At 37.5% G+C, this 23799-nt stretch overlaps 1 protein-coding gene across 1 annotated transcript; it reads left to right on the forward strand.

Annotated features, from left to right (window-relative positions):
• Positions 1-17091: 17091 nt before the first annotated feature.
• LOC140874457 (uncharacterized) lies at positions 17092-19688 on the forward strand. The gene is made up of 5 exons (XM_073277749.1): positions 17092-17354; positions 17640-18445; positions 18531-18632; positions 18774-19408; positions 19668-19688. Exons 1-5 carry the CDS (start codon positions 17092-17094, stop codon positions 19686-19688), a joined length of 1827 nt encoding a protein of 608 aa, XP_073133850.1.
• The last annotated feature ends 4111 nt before the right edge of the window (positions 19689-23799 follow it).

Below are 23799 nucleotides of genomic sequence, written 5' to 3' on the forward strand. Positions count from 1 at the left end.
GTTTTGGCGGGACAACTCAAGAGTAATCGATCTTGAGTTTCAAACTTCCTAACTCGTGATGTCGTCATTATACCTTCGTATATCTTGGTTCTGAACACTTCCAATCTAAAATATAACAATCAGAACAATCATATCAAACTTCATTCAAGATGATCAATCCAAAATCGGATCAAACTCATCAATATAACGTCAATACAATCACTTCAAACCTCCAGCAAACTTCCTCGGTTCAAAGTCGGACTTCCTAAGTTGATCGAACTTGAAACTAAACTGAAATGTAACGATTATGATCAAGAAGTATCAGTATACAACCACAAGATCCTCATCTCAATAATAGGATATCAAAACAACTTCATAACCTAAACCGGTGGCGTAGCGATTGAAAATTGGTAACCGACAAAACATCGAAACATTTCTAACTTCATATACAACTTCTAATCACTTCATATAATTCATAAACCAACCAAAAACCATCATAATCATATGCTTGACAAGTCGATTACATGCTGGAATAATTATAAGTTCATATAACAATCAATCCTCAATCCGATTTCGATATCGAGTCATATACAAGCTCAAGAACATGAACACACAATAAAAATATGATATCTGGAATATTTCAATATTCAAACCATGCTGAAAAACATAAACACTTACATCAAATCTAAGCCCTTGTTGTAAGGATTCCAGAACACTTTTCAGAATCGAAATCGAATAACCGGAGCAAAAGTTACGGCAAATCAAAAATCATGAAATCAAAGAAAATTGAAGAACCTCGGCTCTCTGTTCAAACTTTCTGAATTCAATATCCAAGATACACGTATTCAACCGGCTAAAGATAGTAAAATCGGATATCTTCAAATAATATTGCACTTTAGTCCCTAGAAACTTCATAAATTGCAATTCATTCATTGGCCCTTATTTTAATTCAATTTCAATCCTAAATAATTTAAGAACATTAGAATTTAAATCGAAACTCTAAATATTCCCAAATTAAACATACTCGGATTAAAATTAAATAATCTCGAATTAAATTAAATAATCCCGGGCCTTACAGCCTCATTGTTGATTTGTTATGCTGTCTTTTTGCTTGAGGCCTCGTCGACCGATTGACATGCATCGGTCGTAGTTAGTGCTTTGGTTGGGTGAGAAGATGTGAGATCATCTTCTATCCTTATTCCAAGCTCAAACTCATAGTCTTTGAGGTCAGCGAAGAGTTCATGAAGCTCTATTTTTCTCAAGTCTTTGGATTCTCGCATTGCTAATGTTTTGAGTCTTTTGACGTCCTATTATATAGGCAAAGCTCGCATTACCTTCAAGAAAATTTCACAGTTAGAGTATGATTTTACAAGAGTAATAAGTTCAAAAACAATACTACTAAACTGTTCATCAAACTCAGCCATGGTTTCCCCTGGCTTCATTTTACAATGTCAAACTTCTGGATGGAGACAGTGAGTTTGTTCTCCTTGGTTAAATCGTTGCCTTCACACAGTTATGTCAGCTTTTCCCATATCTATTTTGTAGTGGTACATGTTTTGAACTTGTTGAAAATGTTCTTGTCCAGTGTCTTGTAGAGAAAGTCTTTGGCAACGTTATCGATATTTGGTTTCTTCTTGTCCTCCGTTGTCCACTCAGACATGTGCTTCTCTACCATTTGTGATTCACCACTAGAGATGACTACTGAAGTCTTTGCCTTGAGAATCTTCATGAGTCCATCAGTGATGATATACCACGTCATAATTCTAAGCTGAAAGATGTGTCTTCATACGAATATTCCAGTCATCATATTCCTCTTTAGAGAACATAGGTATCTTGTTAAAAGAAGTCATGTGATTTAAGTATAAGTATTAACAGTTGAGAAAACCCGCTTTGATACCACTTTTTGGGGATCGGGTGTGTGTGTAGAGAGGGGGGGGGGGGGGGGTAAATATACACTTTTAAAATATTTTGACTAAAAACAAGTAGTTGAGTGAATGTTAGTCCACTCAACTAATTTTCTCAACTTCTGAAGCTGTTTGAACAACTAAATGTGTAAAAATAGTTCAAGATATTCAGTGACAAGTATATACTCAAATCACAGCAAGATAAAATATTAAAGTGCATAAATGTAATTAAAACAGTGGTCATGGAAGTTCGAAGGCTGAATCCTTCTACGTCTCCCCTTCTTTCACACAGGAAGGAATTCACTAGAAGACTTTGGCTATTACAACGTATTGTAACACACTCACTCCAATATTAGGAGTTATACAGTGCTTAATTCGGAACTCCTAGATTTCAACAAGATAAAATCCAAATTTCTCATCAAACTATTCGAAACACAACTTAGTGATATGATTCTGAAAAGCCACCGAGGTGATCAAGTTGCTAAGGAAGCCAAAGATCCGTCAGAGATGCCGCGAGGACAAATTACGAGAGGGCGTAGTGATCGAGCAAATACTACCATAGAAAATCAACTCAAATATGTCTATCAATTAAGCTCAAATAAATCGCAAGTGCACGAGTCAAGTAATAATATAGTGTACAAAGTACGAGTATCGTCCCACAGAGATTGATTTGTGACAAAATTACTCAAGTATTATTCTTTAGTTAATAAAGATGAGATGAGAATAAATTAATAAACTAACATAAAAGAATGAAACAAAAATAAATTAAACTCAGAAAATAAATAAACAGTTGTTAGGATCTTGGTTCACATACCCCTTTTTCTTCTCTAATGATTGAAATTTAGTTCTCAAGTCATGCTTTCGACGGAATTCCCTAATCTATCAATATATTCTGTCGAGCTATATTAATCTAATTAACAAATTTCAATAACCAAGTGTCCTTGTGTTATTTAAAAATTGCAATTGCATTAACGTTTTGTGGAATTCTCTAGCTTTCGACCCATTGGACTATGACTATCAACATGTATCCAACCTCATATGTGTATGCAAGTTGTAGATCCATGGATTATATTACTAGATCAAGTTATAAAATCTCCTTTCAGTATCAATTATAACACATAAAATCAATTCGAAGTTGATCAATCTCCAAATAATCAATTAACACAATAATATAATCAAGAAAGCTTTAAAAACCAAATTTAATCTTCAAGACGAAATCAAAACAAAGTTTTGGGGGTAGGATCCCCTAAATCCCAACAAACCAAAATTAATCTAGGATGAAAAGAAGAAAACTAGTTTTGCGGTTCTTGAGTTCTTCACGATCTTCTCCCATTCTGCGCTCTAGATGGCGGCTCTCTCCTTCTCCGTCTGATCTCCCCCTATCTGATTCCTAAAGTCTTATTTTTATATGTGCCTCAAAGCCCGTCAAATAAAGCCCGCGAATCAAGACTTTTAAAAAGTTAAAAATTTTGACTTTTTTTCAATCCGCGTCGTGCCTAGGCGGCCAAAAAATCCCGCCTAGGCGCCCAAGGTTCTGCCCCAAAAATGTTATTCTCGCATTTGATTTTCTACAACGCGCAACAATTTTCAAAAAATCATATCTCGCAATCTAACCGTCGGATTGAGCTGAAATTTGGAAAACAACTTCAAAACATCTTGAACTTGATTTTGAATGGTGAAAATTGGATTTAGATGTCTCTATAATCAAAAATAAATTTTTTACCATTGCTGCTCCGTAATTCATTCTTGTGGCTCTTCTCTTGCCCAAAAATCATGATTTGTTCACAACTTCCTACAAAAATCAACCCGGAGAGTGAAATGCACACAAATAAAATAAATCAAAATAAAAACATATAAAAACACATTGAGACAATACGAATGCATGCTAAATAGACATGAAATAACACCAAATTATGCACACAAAATGTACTTATCAACACCCCCATACTTAAATCTTGATCGCCCTCGAGCAAGACAAATAATGCAACAAACAACAAAGTAGGAACAGTTCATGGGAATTTTCCTCAGAGAAGTCACATGTCAAATTAAAACACCCTCGACTCTCCACAATGCACCATCAGTTTAGTGTGAAGGTGTGTGTGTGAATTGTCATTCCTGTTTCATGCAACTTTTAAAAAATCCTCTTTAAGACTGCTTAATGACCTAATAACACATCAATACAAGATTCACTCACATGCATCCATTCCTTCCAACTACCTCTAACAAACACACCTTCCTTGAGATAAATTATTACGCACCACCGGATTTTGCACCCGATATTTTTAAAGCCCAATAATTAGCCGCAAACTTAGCTATAACTGTGATAGGATTTGAATTTCAATCTCTTCGTCTATAGCCCGGATGGAGAATCAACCCCATTGAATCCGCAGACTTAGTTTCAGACTAGGCAATTAGAATTTCAATCTCTTGCCCGAAACCCAGATGGATTTGTTATTAGTTTATCAAAAATGAACTTTTTAATTTTTATAAATTTACAACCCAATTTATTCTGCAAACTTAGCCAAGGAAAAGATAATTATGATTTCAATTCCTCATCAATGACCTGGATGGAGTTGAATTTCTCAAAACTTCGTATCAATTATAAATTTATAAAAAAATTTGGTGCGCAAAAGATTATTGGAAGAGGATCATTAGAATTCACAGGACACAACTAAGATCACTAAACACCTAGTGTCGTGCAATGGTCAAACGGACACAAACATCATCAATTTTTTTTGCCACAATTCACTAGTTTAACATGAGTGCTTAAAAATATTCACGGTTCAACCTACGGTTTCTCATGTCAAGTCAAGAGCAAAAACAAAAATATTTTCACAAAAATCATAACTTCATATCATCATTGGCTCTCATTCATTATCCTACTTAACACACATGCAAACAACTACAAAATTGACAATACAAAACAAACAAAACGATTACGAATGCAACACAAACTTACCAAAACACCGAAATAAACTAGTCTACCCCCATACTCATATTTATCCAAAGCATTTCCCTCAATGGTTCAGAACAATGAACAGAATGCAAAACAAACAAATACAAAACAAACATAAACACAATGAAAACAAAAACAACACTCCCCTGGTCAATCATCGTGGTGTATATCCATTTGCTGCTGCTGCACCACATCTCTTAGGCCATCAATATTCCCATGAATTCACCTTCCAAATAAATTTTTTTAAGGGATTAAACATGATCAACTCAAAATAAAGAAACAACTAGATAAAAACTAAAACTAAAACTAAAAAAAATAAAATGAAGTAGAAATATTGGGTTGCCTCCCAAGTAGCGCCTGATTTTCAGTCTTCGGCTCGACCCTCAGAAGCACTCATCAAAGAGAGGTTGACACCCAAAGTGTCATATGACACCACCAATGGGTCTTTGTTCCATGTTCCCTCAAGCTTGGCCAGATATATGCAGTTTAAGCTCTTCACCTCAACAACACTCCATAGCAGCTGATAAACATGGGAAGAGAACATCTCTATAGGTTCTCGGAGAACAAATTCTTGCAAAATTGGTGTTGGCGATGTATCTGCATATATTTTCTCCTTCAGAACTTGTAAGGCCCGGGATTATTTAATTTTAATCCGAGAATATTTAATTTGGGAATATTTAGAGTTTAGAATTAAATTCTAATATTCTTAAATGAATAAGGATTGAAATTGAATTAAATCACTTTTCCGGGGACTGAATTGCAAATAGCCAAAAGTTCAGGGACTAAACTGCAAATATGCTTATATTTATCTCCTCTTCACGTGTATAATCAGAAGAAAGAAAGGAAAAGGCAGAGAACTTGATCTCAACCTTCTGGACGCCATTTTTAGATTTTCATTTCGCAAAAGCTTCGATATCTTGCGATCCGGTAGCAGAAATTCGAAAGAAATATATATCTGCGATCACCGTTCCGAGAGCTTTGTTTTGGTACAAGTTTCATTCACTTTTATCAGATTTTATTTTTATGTTGAAGATGGAAATTCATGATTTTAAGTTATATGTGTATATGAGATGTACCGATTGCATATTCGCAGACGGTTCGGAAAAAGACTGTCGTTCGGATTTTATACGATTTTAGCAAGAAAAATTCGAACCCTATCCTATCTGATTATGATGATTTTTATGGTATTGAGATGATATTATGAGTTATCTTGCTTGTTGGCTTTCTTGTGATATTGTTTGGATTGCCGATTTTTAGCCGTTATGCCGTCGATTCGAAAAATGTCAAGACTTTGATAGTATTGATTGAAAGAAGCAAGGTTTGAGTTGCATCTGATCTTGTTAGTTATTCGATATGTTATTTCTCAGCTTTATATCGAAGTTTCCGAACTCGAGATCTCCGATTCAAATCGAAAATGATTTGAAGCAAGGTTTGCTAGCATTTGCACTTGAGATTGAGTTGAGAAGTTGAGCAGCCTTTTGATATGAATTCTCATTGATGTCATTGCAGATTTGAAGTACTTTCAGACGTGTCATTGAAAGGTATAAATGACAGCTAATCCAGATGGGATAGAACGCTCGAAATAGCTATTGTTTTGAGTATTCCCTTGTTAATCACATACTTAGTTGTTTATGTGTTTTATGTAATTAGATGCTTTGATTTCATTTCTTGCTTATTTGATTAAGTGTTCAAGATGTTTTATAGCATTTAATGCATACAGAACATGTTGCATTCATCTTGAACTCCAGCCTGAAAAGCACAGAGGGTTTAAAGGCCTAGAGTGCATATGACGTTTGGAGGGCTGTAGTTGAGTGGCACGGATTTTAGACTTACTTCCAAAGCCAGAAGACTCACTATTGCTGCACCAAAGTCAGAGGAAATAAAGTATTTGACATCACCTCGATTGGGTGAGTTGGTGTTTGTTGAAGATTTTATTTCCTCGGGATCCCAAGAACTTATATTCGATTGATATCAGCTTGATAGCCTCTTTTGACATATGCATTGCATTTACGTTTATTATACCGCGCTTTATGTTGTTTATACTGGGATTTTATTCTCACCGAAGGTATCTGGCTATTGCTTTGTTTTGTATGTATGCATGGCAATAGGTGGGGCAGGAGCTGGTCAGAAACGACAAGAATAGCTCGAGAGAGAGATTAGCAAGTGGTGATTTCGGGTATAAGAAGTAGAGTTGATGTCAAACTTGTATCTTGAACTTGAGTTTGTTTAGTACTTGGAACATATAGACATGTATGTTGGTCAAGAACAAGAGGATGTAACGTCTAGTGAGTTGTATATCAAGTCTATGTTTTGTTACTTGATTAACACATGGTTATGCATGCTTATGCTTATATTTTGAAGCATGATTCATGTTTGTAATGTTAGAGGATGTTTGAGATTCAAAACAGGGGCAAAACCTTCATTTTCCAGCTATTTTGGTGTGGAACCCGAGTCCTAGGCGCGCCCGCCCAGCCAGGAGGCGCGGCCGCGCCTAACCAAGGCACCTTGGGTGCCTTGGCCCAAGCCTTAGGCGCGCCCGTGCCTAAGGTGGCGCGCCCGCGCCTAGTTTCTTAAAAAAAAAAAAAATTGTCGATCTTTTTGCGACGCATTTTTGCGTCGCCAAATGTAAGGTTATGCGTCGCCAAATGTCCGGTAGTGCAGATTAGCTATTTTTAGTTATTAATCGCCCTATAAGATTTGATTAGCAACCCGGGTCCCCACAACAGGTGGTATCAGAGCGTAAGTTTCTGGATTTAGATAGAAGTTGATGAGCGGGGTAGATTGAGTCTGTCTGATTGATTGATATCCCATGAGATGACATGTAGTATCTGATTATGTGCATTATATGCTAGCATGCTTTATATTGCAATAATTATGTGATTGCATGATTATGTGCTTTTATTGCTACTGCATGCTATATATGCAATTGTATTCCAGATTATCCTCAGTCAGAACCTGAATTCTCATGAGAATGCTTATCAGAGAAGGATGGAATAAATTGCTGCATATGATATTGTTTATGCATTAATCTGTTTGACAATCAGATATGCCTCCCCGTAAAGCACCGGCCACTAGATATCCATTAGCGGTTCCTCAGGCTGAACCAGCACCAGTACCACCGCCAGTTTCTGAATTTCAGAATGCACAGGGTAGTACATATGCTGACCCTATAGATCCTACTGCTACTTCAATGGAGACTTTGTTGAAGCGATTTCAGTCATTCAAACCGCCAAAATTGAAAGGAACAGAAAACTCAGTTGATTGTGAAAATTGGCTTGAAGATATAGAACAGCTGTTTGAATCACTTGATTATACCGATGATCGTCGTATTAGATTGGTAATACATCAACTTCATGACGTTGCCAAAAGTTGGTGGATTACAACAAAACGGGCGTTAGAACATCGAGGTACGATTATCACCTGGAGTGTCTTTAAAACTGAGTTCTATCAATGTTTCTTTCCAGTCTCCTACAGAAAGGATAAGGGTGCTGAATTTTCCAATCTGAGGCAAGACAACTTGAATATTGAAGAATATGTGGCCAAATTTTCAAGTCTTTTGAAGTTTGCTCCACATATAGCGGCGACCGACGAAGCAATGGCAGATCAGTTTATCAATGGCCTCAATCCAGATGTGTTTACTTTGGTGAATAGTGGATGACCCAATACTTTTGCTGACGCCTTGAATAAATCTAAGGGAGCAGAAGCGGGGTTATTGCGACAAAGAGGAGCACCATTCATTTCACAGCCAGCCCCACAGCTTGTATCAGCATCAGTTCCACAGAATCCGCCACAGTTTCAGCAACCATCTCCCAGATTTGAGGGAGGAAGCAGTGGCAGAAAGGATTCTAGATTCAGGCCAAAAGGTAAACAGTTCAAGAGGACATGCAGTAGTTCTTCTAGTTCTAGTGGACAGAGACAGTTTGGTACAGGTCAGAAAACTGGTGAGTCAGGAGTATTTTGTGGAAAATGTGGGGGACGACATGCTATTGAACAGTGTAGAGGTGTATTAGGGAATTGTAATATTTGTCATCAACTAGGTCACTATGCCAAAGTATGTCCCCAACGAGCTATTGGTGCAAGTTCTTCTCGACAAGCACCTCAGGTAGAAAGACAATCAGTGCATTCATTCCAGCCTCAACAACAGACCAAAGCAGGAGGAAGTCAGACTGTTACTCAACCTCCTAGACAACAGGCTCGAGTATTTGCACTTATTGAGGAACAGGCTCAGGCCTCACCTGACGATGTCATAGCAGGTAACTGCTCTATTTATGGTTATCCTGCCTATGTTTTGATAGATACAGGTGCATCACATACATTCATATCTGAAAAATTTATTATGATGCATTCTTTATCGTCTGAGCCATTGCCTAATGTTGTTTCTATTTCATCACCTTTGGGTGAAGGTATTATCTCTGTTCGAATGATTCGAAATTGTACTTTGCAATATGAAGGGAATATGATTGATATAGATTGTATAGTACTTGAATTATCAGATTTCGATTGTATTGTCGGTATAGACATGTTAACCAAGTACAGGGCGACTGTAGATTGTTTCCAGAAAGTGGTCAGATTTAGACCAAAAATGGCATCTGAATGGAAATTCTACGGTAAGGGTTCTCGAGCCAAGATCCCTTTGATATCTGTGTTATCTATGACCCGTTTATTGCAGAGAGGGGCGGAAGGATTTCTTATTTATGCAGTCGATGTATTGAAATCCAGTCCAGCAGTAACAGATATTCCAGTTGTGCATGAATTTGCTGATATATTTCCTGATGAAATTCCTGGTTTACCTCCAGTCCGAGAGATAGATTTCAGCATTGATTTAATGCCAGGTACACAACCCATATCCAAAGATCCTTACAGAATGGAACCTATTGAATTGAAGGAGTTGAAAGATCAGCTGGAAGATTTGTTGGCCAAGGGGTACATTAGGCCGAGCATTTCACCTTGGAGGCGCTCCGGTACTATTTGTACGAAAGAAAGATGGTTCAATGCGCTTATGTATTGATTATCATCAATTGAACAAGGTAACCATCAAGAATAAATATCCACTGCCTAGAATAGATGATTTGTTTGATCAGCTACAGGGTTCGAGTATCTATTCTAAGATTGATTTTCAATCCGGATATCATCAGCTGAGGGTACGAGATGAAGATATCCCTAAAACTGCTTTCAAAACAAGGTATGGACATTATGAATTTATCGTCATGCCTTTTGGTTTAACCAATGCTCCTGCAGTATTTATGGGATTGATGAATCGGATATTTCAGAAATATTTGGATGATTTTGTCATTATTTTTATCGATGATATCTTGATATATTCCAAGAATGTACATGATCATGTTGAACATCTCAGAATCATTTTACAGACTTTGCGAAATGAGAAATTATATGCCAATTTATCGAAATGTGAATTTTGGTTGCAGAAAGTTGTGTTTCTTGGGCATATTATTTCAGGTGATGGGATTTTAGTGGATCCAAGCAAGGTCGAGGCTGTCCTGAATTGGCCTAGACCTACATCAGTGCCAGAAATACGGAGTTTTATGGGCTTGGCAGGGCATTATAGACGCTTTATCAGAGATTTCTCCAGCATTGCGAAGCCTATTACGCAATTGACTCAGAAAAATATGCCGTATGTCTGGACTGAAGCATGTGAAACTAGTTTCTTGGAGTTGAAGAAAAGGCTTACAAGTGCACCTGTCTTGACGATTCCATCAGGTACGGGAGATTTTGTTGTATATTGTGATGCTTCTCACAAGGGTCTGGGTTGTGTACTTATGCAGCGAGGACATGTTATCGCTTATGCATCGAGACAATTGAAGACACATGAAACTCGGTATCCTATCCATGATTTGGAGCTTGCTGCTATTGTCTTTGCATTGAAAATATGACGACATTATCTTTATGGTGAGAAGTTTGACATCTTTTCGGATCATAAAAGTTTGAAATATCTGTTTTCGCAATCAGAATTGAATATGAGACAGCGTAGATGGCTTGATTTACTAAAAGATTTCGATTGTGAGATCAAATATTATCCAGGAAAATCTAATGCAGCTGCAGACACCTTGAGTAGAAAGGTATGTTCCTTATCCTTGTCTACGATAGGTGTATCTCAATTGGTGGAAGATTGTTGTATTTCTGGATTAGTATTTGAAACAGATATACAGCCTATCCGTGTTTATGCTATGAAATCTGAGCAAGAACTTTTGATAAGAATCAAAGAAGCACAGAAAGAGGATCCTAATATTCAGAATTCGATTGCTATGGTCAGATCTGGACATCAATCTGAATATCAGGTCAGTGCTGATGATGTTTTATATGTGAATAACAGACTTGTTGTTCCAGATGTTTCAGACTTGAAACAGCAGATATTGAAAGAGGCTCACAACAGTCGATTCAGTATTCATCCTGGTGGCAGGAAAATGTATAATGATCTGAAGACACAGTATTGGTGGAAACAGATGAAAGCAAATGTCACAGATTTTGTGTCTAAATGTTTGAATTGCCAACATGTAAAAGCAGAAAGAAAGAAACCAGGTGGTCTATTGCAGAGTCTATCAGTTCTAGAATGGAAATGAGATCACATTTCCATGGATTTTGTTACACAGCTACCACGTTCATCCAGAGGGTGCGATGCCATTTGGGTGATTATTGATCGTTTGACGAAATCAGCATGTTTCATTCCGTACAAAATGACGTACAGACATGATCAGATGGCAGATATTTACGTCAGAGAAGTGGTAAGATTACATGGTGTGCCTAAATCTATTGTTTCAGATCGAGACCCTAGATTTACATCACACTTTTGGTATAGCTTGCAACAAGCTCTTGGTACTCAATTGCATCTGAGTACATCTTATCATCCTCAAACAGACAGACAGTCAGAGCGGACTATCCAAACACTTGAGGATATGTTGAGAGCTGTAGTACTAGATTTTGGTACTAGTTGGCAAGATTCATTACCACTTGCAGAATTCTCTTATAATAATAGCTATCAGACGAGCATTGAGATGGCTCCTTTCGAAGCACTGTACGGGAAGAAATGCAGATCACCGTTATATTGGGATGATATCTCAGAAGTTCCTGATGTTGGGCCAGATATGATCAGAGAAATGACTGAAAAGGTAAAGCTTATACAGAAAAGAATGAAAACAGCTCAAGACAGACAAGAAAAGTATGCAAATATCAGACGATGACCTCTATCTTTTGATCAGGGAGACAGAGTTTTCTTGAAGATTTCTCCGTTTAGAGGTACAGTCAGATTTTGCAAGAGAGGAAAGTTATCTCCGCGTTTTATCGGTCCGTATGATATTATCGAGAAGATAGGCGATCTTGCTTATCGACTCGCTCTTCCTCCATCTTTGTTTGGTATTCATGACGTATTTCATGTCTCTATGCTTCGGAAGTATCAGCCTGATCCTTCCCATATTCTTCAGCCTGATGAAGCTGAACTGGACGAGACTCTTAGTTATTTTGAGCAGCCTATTCAGATTCTTGATCATAAAGACATACAGCTCAGAAACAAGATTATTCAGCTAGTCAAGGTTCAGTGGAGTCGACATGGCACAGAAGAAGCGACTTGGGAGACTGAGTCAGACATGAGACAGAGATTTTCAGAGTTGTTTCATTGATGTGAGTTCTTATTCTGTTTTATGTTATTTCATTATCTTATGTGTATACAGATTGTCTATACAGCTTACTTATGATTTCGAGGACGAACTCATGTCTTAGTGGGGGAGAAATGTAAGGCCCGGGATTATTTAATTTTAATCCGAGAATATTTAATTTGGGAATATTTAGAGTTTAGAATTAAATTCTAATATTCTTAAATGAATAAGGATTGAAATTGAATTAAATTGCTTTTCCGAGGACTGAATTGCAAATAGCCAAAAGTTAAGGGACTAAACTACAAATATGCTTATATTTATCTCCTCTTCACGTGTATAATCAGAATAAAGAAAGGAAAAGGCAGAGAACTTGATCTCAACCTTCTGGACGCCATTTTCAGATTTTCATTTCGCAAAAGCTTCGATATCTTGCGATCCAGTAGTCAGAAATTCGAAAGAAATATATATCTGCGATCACCGCTCCGAGAGATTCGTTTTGGTACAAGTTTCATTCACTTTTCTCAGATTTTATTTTTATGTTGAAGATGGAAATTCATGATTTTAAGATATATGTGTATATGAGCTGTACCGATTGTATATTCGCAGACGGTTCGGAAAAAGACTGTCGTTCGGATTTTATACGATTTTAGCAAGCAAAATTCGAACCCTTTCCTATCTGATTATGATGATTTTGATGGTATTGAGATGATATTATGAGTTATCTTGCTTGTTGGATTGCTTGTGATATTGTTTGGATTGCCGGTTTTTAGACGTTATGCCGTCGATTCGAAAAATGTCAAGAATTTGATAGTATTGATTGAAAGAAGCAAGGTTTGAGTTGCATCTGATCTTGTTAGTTATTCGATATGTTATTTCTCAGCTTTATATCGAAGTTGCCGAACTCAAGATCTCCGATTCGAATCGAGAAGGATTTGAAGCAAGGTTTGCTAGCATTTGCACTTGAGATTGAGTTGAGAAGTTGATCAGCCTTTTGATATGAATTCTCATTGATGTCATTGCAAATTTGAAGTACTTTTAGACGTGTCATTGAAAGGTATAAATGACAGCTAATCCAGATGGGATAGAACGCTCGAAATAGCTATTGTTTTGAGTATTCCCTTGTTAATCACATACTTAGTTGTTTATGTGTTTTATGTGATTAGATGCTTTGATTGCTTTGCTTGCTTATTTGATTAAGTGTTCAAGATGTTTTATAGCATTTAATGCATACAGAACATGTTGCATTCATCTTGAACTCCAGCCTGAAAAGCACAGAGGGTTGAAAGGCCTAGAGTGCATATGACGTTTGGAGGGCTGTAGTTGAGTGGCACGGATTGTAGACTTACTTCTAGAGCCAAAAGATTCACTATAGTTGCACCAAAGTCAAAGGAAATAAAGTATTTGATATCACCTCGATTGGGTGAGTTGGTGTTTGTTGAAGATTTTATTTTCTCGGGATCCCAAGAACTTATATTCGATTGATATCAGCTTGATAGCCTCTTTTGACATATGCATTGCATTTACGTTTATTATACCGCGCTTTATGTTGTTTATACTGGGATTTTATTCTCACCGGAGGTATCCGGCTATTGCTTTGTTTTGTATGTGTGCATGGCAATAGGTGGGACAGGAGCTGGTCAGAAACGACAAGAATAGCTCGAGAGAGAGATTAGCAAGTGGTGATTTCGGGTATAAGAAGTAGAGTTGATGTCAAACTTGTATCTTGAACTTGAGTTTGTTTAGTACTTGGAACATATAGACATGTATGTTGGTCAAGAACAAGAGGATGTAACGTCTAGTGAGTTGTATATCAAGTCTATGTTTTGTTACTTGATTAACTCATGGTTATGCATGCTTATGCTTATATTTTGAAGCATGATTCATGTTTGTAATGTTAGAGGATGTTTAAGATTCAAAACAGGGGCAAAACCTTCATTTTCCAGCTATTTTGGTGTGGAACCCGAGTCCTAGGTGCGGCCGCGCCTAACCAAGGCACCTTGGGTGCCTTGGCCCGAGCCTTAGGCGCGCCCGCGCCTAGTTTCTTAAAATAAAATAAAAAAATTTGTCGATCTTTTTGCGACGCATTTTTGCGTCGCCAAATGTAAGGTTATGCGTCGCCAAATGTTCGGTAGTGCAGATTAGCTATTTTTAGTTATTAATCGCCCTATAAGATTTTATTAGCAACCCGGGTCCCCACAGAACTCCTCTCGGTTGAGGTTCAATGGGAAGAGAATACTCGAACAACTCTAGATCTTCAACATGAATTGATTCGCACTCCAAATCATGGTTTTCTGAGTCATCATCATCGAACCAAATTTTAAGAATCACTGTTTGGCTATCTTTCTTCACTTCATGTTCTCGGTGTTCATCGAGAATTGATATTTTGAGATTCTCTATTTGCTTCTCAAGATGGCATCTAGAATTGATTAGATCTTCCATAGCTCGCTCATTCATGGCCACATACTTGCTCACCATATCTTCTAATGAATGTATGATCAATAGAGAACAAATTACCTCCTCTTCTTGAAGTTCGAATGGTTGGTCTGAAAAATCTGGATAACGAGTATCTTGTGGGTATTGGTGGCTCCAAATGTGTGGTATAAGATCTCAATACCGGTGGTAGTCAAATTCTGTCATATCCTCTAGTATGTGTATCACATTGTCATCATCTCGACAAATTAGTGGACAACCAGTTTGAAAAGCTCCATTAATTACCCATCTCCTTGTCACTGCATCCAAACCATTAAGAAAAAATTTAAAAAGAGAATAATTGGAGAAATCATGATACCGAAATTTGTTCGTCAAATTATTGAATCTCTCCAATGCTGCGTAGAATGGCTCTCCATGTTGCTGGGTAAAACTCGTGAATACTTGTCGATGGAACATTTCAAAGTATTACACCAGATGAATTCATGCAAAAATAAAATAGAAAATGGTAGATGATAAGCACGAATTTTATAGCTTATTTGGCACTTTATTTTGTCGTATTCATGCTTGTTTGGCATTTTTATTCCAAGTTTTGCGCTTAAATCGTCATATTTTCTGTGTTTGTAGGTTTGACTAAGATTTTAGAAGAATTGAATATTGAAGAAAAAGTTAAACATTTCAATGTCACGTTGGAACTTAGCCGAAAGACACGGAAAAATCATAAGAGGCTAGGAGGATTGAAGATAAATTTAATGCATGGACTCTGTGCATACTTTGGAAGAGGGTCCGTGCACCTTCGAAGCAATAGGGAGTTGAAGAAAAATAATGCACAGACCCCGGGTACCATCTGGAAGAGGGTCCGTGTACCTTCGCACAATGAGATGTTCATCACAGAAAAATGCACGGACCACCCCGTGCACCGTCTGAAAAGGGATCCGTGTAGCTTCGTAAAATGTTTGGAGCTGGAATTTAAATACACGGACCTAGGCACGGACCATATCCGGGGTCCGTGTATATCGCAGATATGGAAAAAATAATTCGTGAAGAATTTGAAAATTTTGGAAATCTGATTAATTTGGGCAATATTGGACATTATTTTGGACGAAAAATAAGGTTTTTAGAGAAAAAATATAAAAGCGAATCAAGGCCTAATTGAGAAGGACTTTGGACTTCTTAACTTTTGCCAGATTCGAGAATTGACGGCTGAGAGCAACGAAGAACACAAGCAAGATTCGGCACCATCGCTGAGATTTTCTTTATTCTTCTTTTTCTGATTTATTTATGTTGAATTCAAACATGAGAATTTTGTCTCTTTTGATATTATGGAGTAGTCGTCTTTTGACCGGGGCCACGATAGGGCCAGACTTTTGATTTTTGTTCATGGAATAGATTGATTGATTTTTTATTTATGAAATATTTATTGATTAATATTTGTGCATATTTCTTGCTTTTAATCGGCTAATTGATTGCATGTTTGTTGTTTGATCTGGACTTGAAAAAGAAGATATTGAAATTAGCTTCAAGATATTAATCAACACATGGTTAAACTGACTAGAAATAGTATTTGGTTTCAGTGTGCGATTTTTAGGCGAAAGCTGAAGTTCCAATAACTCATGAATGCATTTTTGTTTAATTAAATTCCATTAGAAATAATTGAACTGTTAAAATGAAAATATGATTATTAATTCTAGAAATAGATTAATGATTATTCTAGGGAATTTTGTCGTGAATATGAATGATTCTTGTTTGATTAAATCCAATACGTGGCAATTATCGATGTCTGGTACCGTTGTGCGTTCTTGGTCATTTTCCTGAAATTTGAATCAATCTTAAATTTATTCTGCTATTTTAATTTGCTTAAAATCTTTGCTTTAGAATAATTTATTTATTTTAATTATTAGTTAATTTATAAAATCTCTTATTTTAATTAGCCTAGATTAATTTGAATAATTTATATCTTAGTATTTAAACATTAGTCTCTGTGGGATCGACTTGGACTCTGTCCAACTATATTATAACTTGAGCTAGTTCATTTGCTAGAATTTTCCCAACCGAATTAAGCGGTCAAGTTTTTAGTGCCGTTGCCGTGGACTATTTGTTTACTATTAGGATTGATTATTTATTTGAGACTAGGTTTTTATTTTGTTTTGTTTCATTTTTATTCAAGTGGTTGATTTGTGCGCTTTATTTTTTATTTCTGGAGTATATCTCATGTTATATGAGCCGTGCTCGAGATTCTGACAACCTCATACCGCTTGATTTGGAGATTGAAAGCACTCTTCGTCGTATACGTAGAGATCAAAGGCAGAATAACTTGGCTCTTGAGTTTGAATCTGAAGAGGAGTTTAAAGATATGGCTGAAGAAGAGAATAACCGCACTCTGATGGACCTTCATCGACCATTAGTTGGAGGATACGGATCCAGAATTGTTCGCCCTGCAGTCCAGGCGAACACTTTTGAACTTAAACCATCCATTATCCAGTGATTCAAATGCAAGTCAAATTTGGAGGGACGCCTGTTGAGGATCCGAATGATCATCTGGAGCAATTCTTGTCAATTTGTGACACATTAAAATTAATGGAGTGACTTCTGATGTGTTCGACTGAGGCTATTTCCATTTTCTCTACAAGGAGAAGGAATTGAGTGGCTTCGAGATTTTCCAGAGGGGTCAATTACTACTTGGGATGGTCTGGTTGAAGTTTTCATGCACAAGTATTTTCCACCAACCAACGTTACGCAACTGTAGAATGCAATCATGACTTTTAGGCAGAAAGATGGAGAATCACTGAATGCCGCATTGACGAGATTTAAAAAAATGTTGAGAGTATGTCCTGTACACGATCTCTCCATAGGCGAACAAGTAGAGACTTTATACTATGGGGTTGATTCATCTGTGCGTTCCATGCTTGATCCAGCTGCCAATGGTAGCCTCTATAGAAAAACTCCTGCAGCAGCACTCGAAAACATTTCAAATATGGCTGAAAGCAATGTTGGTTGGCAAGACAGCAGGAGAGAAAAAAAAGTTGGATTTCTAGAAATGGATGCTCTGACAGCAATTACAGCAAAACTTGATGGACTGACTCATCAAGTATCTCAACTGCAAGAAAATAAATCTGCACCATCAAAGCAAGTGAATCAATTCCAGGGAAGCACTGAGGCAGTTGAAGGATCAGCGAGTGGCATTCCATTCATGCCAGATTCATTTTTTGATGGACCACCAGTTTTTGAAAGTGATTCAGTGAATTATGTGGGGAACCAAGGGCGACAACAGTTTAATCCATACAGTTTCTCATATAATCCGGGTTGGAGAATTCACCCAAATTTTGGGTGGAAACAGGCTGAAAATTTTGTCGAGCCTCAATATTTTAATCCACCCCAGCAGCTTGCACAACAAAGGCCTTCTCAGCAAACAGTTAGACCTCCACAAGGTGCTGGACAGTCTATGCCACCGGGTTTCAAGCCATCTGAGAATAAGTCAAATCTGGAAGATATGCTTGCAAAGTACATAGCAGGGAACAAGATGAGATGGCAGAATCATGATGCCATGATGCAAAGAGTGGAAACCCAATTGGGTCAGTTGGCAAACCAGTTCGCTACACGAGCGCCAGAACCACTTCCTAGTGACACAAAAAAAAAATCCAAAGGGCGTCAATGCAGTCATAGTAGCTGAACATGTGAAGAAGGATGATGTTGATGTTGAAAAAGCTAAAAAGGAGAAAGAATCAGACAAGCAGCAAGAAGAGAACTCGAGGGAGAAAGGTAAGTCTCTGAACTCAAATGTTGATATTGATATAAATTCTCTCTTTTTTTCCCAAAGAGCAAAGCAACTGCAACTTGATAGACAATTTTCAAAATTTTTAGAGATTTTTAAGAAGTTGCATATTAATATCCCTTTTGCAGAATCTTTGTCTCAAATTCCTTCATATGCAAAATTTTTAAAAGAAATTTTATCAAACAAGAGGAAATTGGTGAACTTTGAAACTGTTAAGCTTTCGGAGGAATGTTTAGCAATTTTACAAAATAAATTACCTCCGAAGTTTAAGGATCCTGGTAGCTTCTCTATTCCTTGCACCATAGGAAATTCATTTTTTAGCAAAGCTTTGTGTGATCTTGGTGCAAGCATTAATTTGATGCCATATTCTTGTTTTGAGAAGTTAGGAATTGGTGAGGTAAAACCAACTACAATTTCCCTACAGTTAGCAGATAAATCAATTAAATATCCTAGGGGAATTGTAGAGGATGTCTTAGTTAAGGTCGATAAATTTATTTTTCCAGTGGACTTTGTTTTTTTGGATATGGAAGAGGATCGTGAAATTCCTCTTATTTTGGGTAGACCATTTTTGGCCACTGGGAAAGCTTTGATAGATGTCCAGAAGGGTGAATTGGTGCTAAGGTTGAATGATGAGAGGGTAGTATTCAATGTGTTTCATTCTATGAAATACCCATCCAATGTTTCTAACTGTTTTAGAATTGATGCTACTGATGAGTTTTTTGAGTGTGATGTGCAGGACTTGATTTGTGAAGATCCCTTGGAGGTATGCTTGACACATCCAACACCAAAAGAATTGGATAAGGAGGAAATTGAGGAATGCATGCATTATTTGGACGCCGGAAAACCACTCTCAAGGATGGTAAACTCAAAGATTGGGGAGCTTGGACATGTTCCAAGAGAATTAAAGCCATAAGTGGAAGAAGCCCCGATCCTTGAGATGAAACCTCTTCCTTCGCATTTAAAATATTTGTTTTTGCTTGATAATGATAAACTGCCTGTAATTATTTCTTCTACTTTGACAGGGAATTAGGAACAAAAATTGACTCGCATGTTGAGGGATAATATCAAAGTCATTGGGTGGAGCATAGCGGATATAAAAGGGATCAGCTCTTCCATGTGCATGCACAAAATTTTGATGGAAGCTGATCACAAATCATCAACCCAACCTCAAAGGCGACTCAATCCTGCTATGCAAGAAGTGGTAAAGAAGGGGGTAATCAAACTTTTGGATGCAGGTATTATCTATCACATCTCTGATAGTAAGTGGGTTAGTCCTGTCCATGTTGTCCCGAAAAAAGGTAGGATCACTGTTGTGAAAAATGAGAATAATGAGTTAATTCCCACTAGAACTGTTACGGGTTGGCGTGTGCGCATAGACTATAGAAAACTTAATGATGCAACCCGTAAAGATCATTTTCCCCTACCCTTCATTGATCAAATGTTGGAAAGATTAGCAGGACATCCTTTTTATTATTTCTTAGATGGCTATTCGGGTTATATGAAATTTCCAATTGATCCTGAGGATCAAGAAAAAACCACTTTTACATGTCCTTACAGGACTTTTGCATATAAACGAATGTCATTCGGTCTTTGTAATGCATCGGCTACTTTCCAACGCTGCATGATGGCAATTTTCCAAGACATGATAGAGGATTTTATTGAAATATTCATGGATGATTTTTTTAGTGTTTGGATCTTAATTTGATGCTTGCTTGCTGAATTTGTCTAAGGTTTTAGAAAGATGTGAAGAGTCCAATTTAGAATTGAACTGGGGAAAATGTCATTTTATGGTGAGAGAGGGTATTGTCTTGGGGCATAAAATTTCTGAAAATGGGATTGAAGTGGATAAGGCTAAAATTGAAGTGATTGAGAAACTTCATCCCCCATCAAATCTAAAATGAGTGCACAGTTTTTTAGGACATGCTGGATTTTATAGGTGGTTCATTAAGGATTTTTCTAGCATCGCCAAGCCGATGACTAATTTGTTGATAAAAGATGTGCCGTTTGATTTTTCTGCCGAGAGTGTGCAGGCCTTTCAGATTTTGAAGAAAAAGTTAATCACTGCACCGGTGATTGTAGCACCTGATTGGGAATCACCTTTTGAGGTGATGTGTGATGCGAGTGACACAGCTCTTGGAACAGTTTTGGGGCAGAAGCGAGACAGATGCTGTTGGAAAAACTGGCGGTCAGATCAATCACGATTGATACCCGGTGCAGCGGAAGTTTAAAATTTTTATCATAGAACAATTCCATGGTGTGGGTATCAACCATTCAACGATTAAATTATTGTGTGTGTAAAATTCAAATAACAATTAATTAAATTTTACCTTCAATCTCGAAGCGAGATTATTGGACACCACACAGATTTCTCTGCGCTTCTTGTATCTCCCAGGAACTGATGAACTCCTTCAATCAGGTCCACGAATGGGGTTTAAATCCCTCTGACAGATTGCACTAGAAAATCTATCAGAAGTTTTTCTGCGAAGAGATTAAACGAATCTGATTCGTTATTCCTGACTGCAATTAAAAATCACAGACCGGAATTTCTCAGACAGAGGGGGAGGGTTCGGCCGATTTCTTTTGAGAGGAGGCTAGGGTTTCGAAAATCCTGTCTCAAAAATTATGACCTGTTGTGTCTAATTTCTGTACTGCAATAACTTATTTATAATGCAGGCCACTAACACCTTAGGGCCCATTAGTCATAAGCTAGGGCCCGACAAGCAAAGCCCGCACGTTCAGAAATTAATATAAAATTCATCGTGACTCCGATTGATGAACCGATTTCACCAATGTGCACAGAAACCATTTCTGCACATTTTAAAGTCAAAATAAATTTTCCTGAATCCGAATTCAGTGGTTTCCAAAAATGTCCATCCCTATGTCATTTTAGGAAATCCTACTCCCTTACTCTTATTTAAGAAGTCCAACTCCTTAGTTCATTAAATTTAACTCTTTAAATTTAACTATCTCAACGGGGATTAAAACTCCATTACACTGTGTGACCCTCAATGGTTCAGGGATACAGCTAGCCGTGGGCTCACAACTCCTTGTGACTCGGAACAACACTTTCCGACTTGCCCAACGAATCATGGTAAAGCGCCTAGCAACATCGCCCCATGATTCCCTAGGTATCACTGATAGTGCCTACAAGAACCAGTAGATTTTGGTTAGCGTACAGTACGGTCCCTTCATCCATATATCCCGATCGAATCAACAACCATTGGTATATCGAGAGTCGCTCAAGATTCGATAACTATGCAATGCATCTTGAAGATCAAATTAGTGACATCGCATGTGCTACTAAGAAACCATTTCTTAAATCACATCAAGTACTCTGGCCAGAGATTTGTCACACTAATATCTCCTCAGATCGCATAGGATATCCACACTCGCAAGTATGTGGTGAATCCTTGACAACAATGCATTGACTCCTATATGTGTCGTAACTGTACCCAATCTCGACACCTGATGACCCCCATAGAGTCGGTAAACGAGTCAAAGCACAGCACTAGCATATAGAGTCTCCATGATGTTTCAAGTCGTAAGGACTAATGGTGTACAACCAAAACCGCGGACTTTATCCACTCGATAAGTGATAACCACTTGGAAAGTCCGGATAGGGTAGTTCGATTATTCATCCTATGAATATCCATTTGCATGCTTCGAACATCTCCATGTTCCCTACCAATGAAACGTGGTACTCCGCATCGCAAATGCTAGTCTCAAACTCGAGCGATCCTTATCCTTATTATCGGACGGCTCAATCGACTAGGAACGGTTTTTAGAATATACAGTGACTATAAGATGTATTTCATGATAGACATCTCCATGTTCTACCACATCTTACATACACTATAGTATATTCAAGGTCTTTATCAAAACAACAATAGTATATCACAATATAACAATATGAAGTAATATAAAGTCATTGCCATAAAAGTGTAAATAATATTAAACAAAAGATTGTTTATACAAAGAGTCATCAAAGCCCATAGCCACACAGTTGGCTCACTGGGCACCCACTCTTACAGATTCATACATGTCATTTACTACGCCAGTATGACACTATCAGCTGCCAAAAGAAATTAGGCTACAACTAAAAAGGAGCTACTCGCTGTGGTTTTTGCCCATGATAAATTCAGCTCTTACTTAATATGGAGCAAAGTGATAGTACACACTGATCATTTGGCCTTGAAATACTTGATGGATAAGAAAGATGCAAAGCCCAGACTAATTCGTTGGATTCTTCTCTTGCAGGAATTTTACTTGGAGATCATCAATAGGAAGGTCACCGAGAACCAAGTGGCAGACCATCTTTCACGTCTGGAGAATCCCACTCAGAGCAACAATATTATTCGTGATGAATTTCCTGATGAACAGCTCTTTGAGGTGAATAATTTACCATGGTATGCTGATTTTGCTAATTACCTCTCAAGTAAGTTCTTACCTCCGCACTATACTTATCTGCAAAAGAAGAAATTCTTTTCTGACTTGAAATACTATTTGTGGGAAGATCCTTACTTGTTTAGAATATGCGCAGATGGTATAATTAGGAGATGTGTTCCAACGGAAGAGGTAAGTGAGATTCTATTTCATTATCATAAGGGACCAATCGGAGGTCACTTTGGTGCGACTAGAACTGCATCTATAGTACTCCAATCCTGCTTTTATTGGCCCACTTTGTTTAGGGATGCGCATGAGTATGTAACCAAGTGTGATGAGTGTCAGCGTACTAGTAATATCTCTAGAAGACACGAAATGCCACTTAATAATATCTTGGTTTGTGAACTTTTTGATGTGTGGGGAATAGATTTAATGGGTCCGTTCCCAGTTTCTTTTGGGAACAAATATATTCTGGTTGCTGTAGAGTATGTGTCTAAATGGGTAGAGGCGAGTGCTTGCAAAAATAATGATGCGAAGGTTGTCATTTAGTTTCTCAAGAAAAATATTTTTTCACATTTTGGCACACCTAGAGCAATTATCAGTGATGGGGGTACTCATTTTTGTAACTGTCAGTTTGACAGCCTGTTAGCTAAATATGGGGTTAGGCATAAGACGGCAACACCTTAACATCCTCAGATCAGTGGTCAAGTCGAGGTGTAGAACAGAGAGATAAAACACATTCTGGAGAAGACCGTTGGTGCTTCAAGGAAA

This window comes from Henckelia pumila, chromosome 1, assembly GCF_033568475.1.
Source record: "Henckelia pumila isolate YLH828 chromosome 1, ASM3356847v2, whole genome shotgun sequence".
In the NCBI taxonomy this organism is placed as follows: Eukaryota; Viridiplantae; Streptophyta; class Magnoliopsida; order Lamiales; family Gesneriaceae; genus Henckelia; species Henckelia pumila.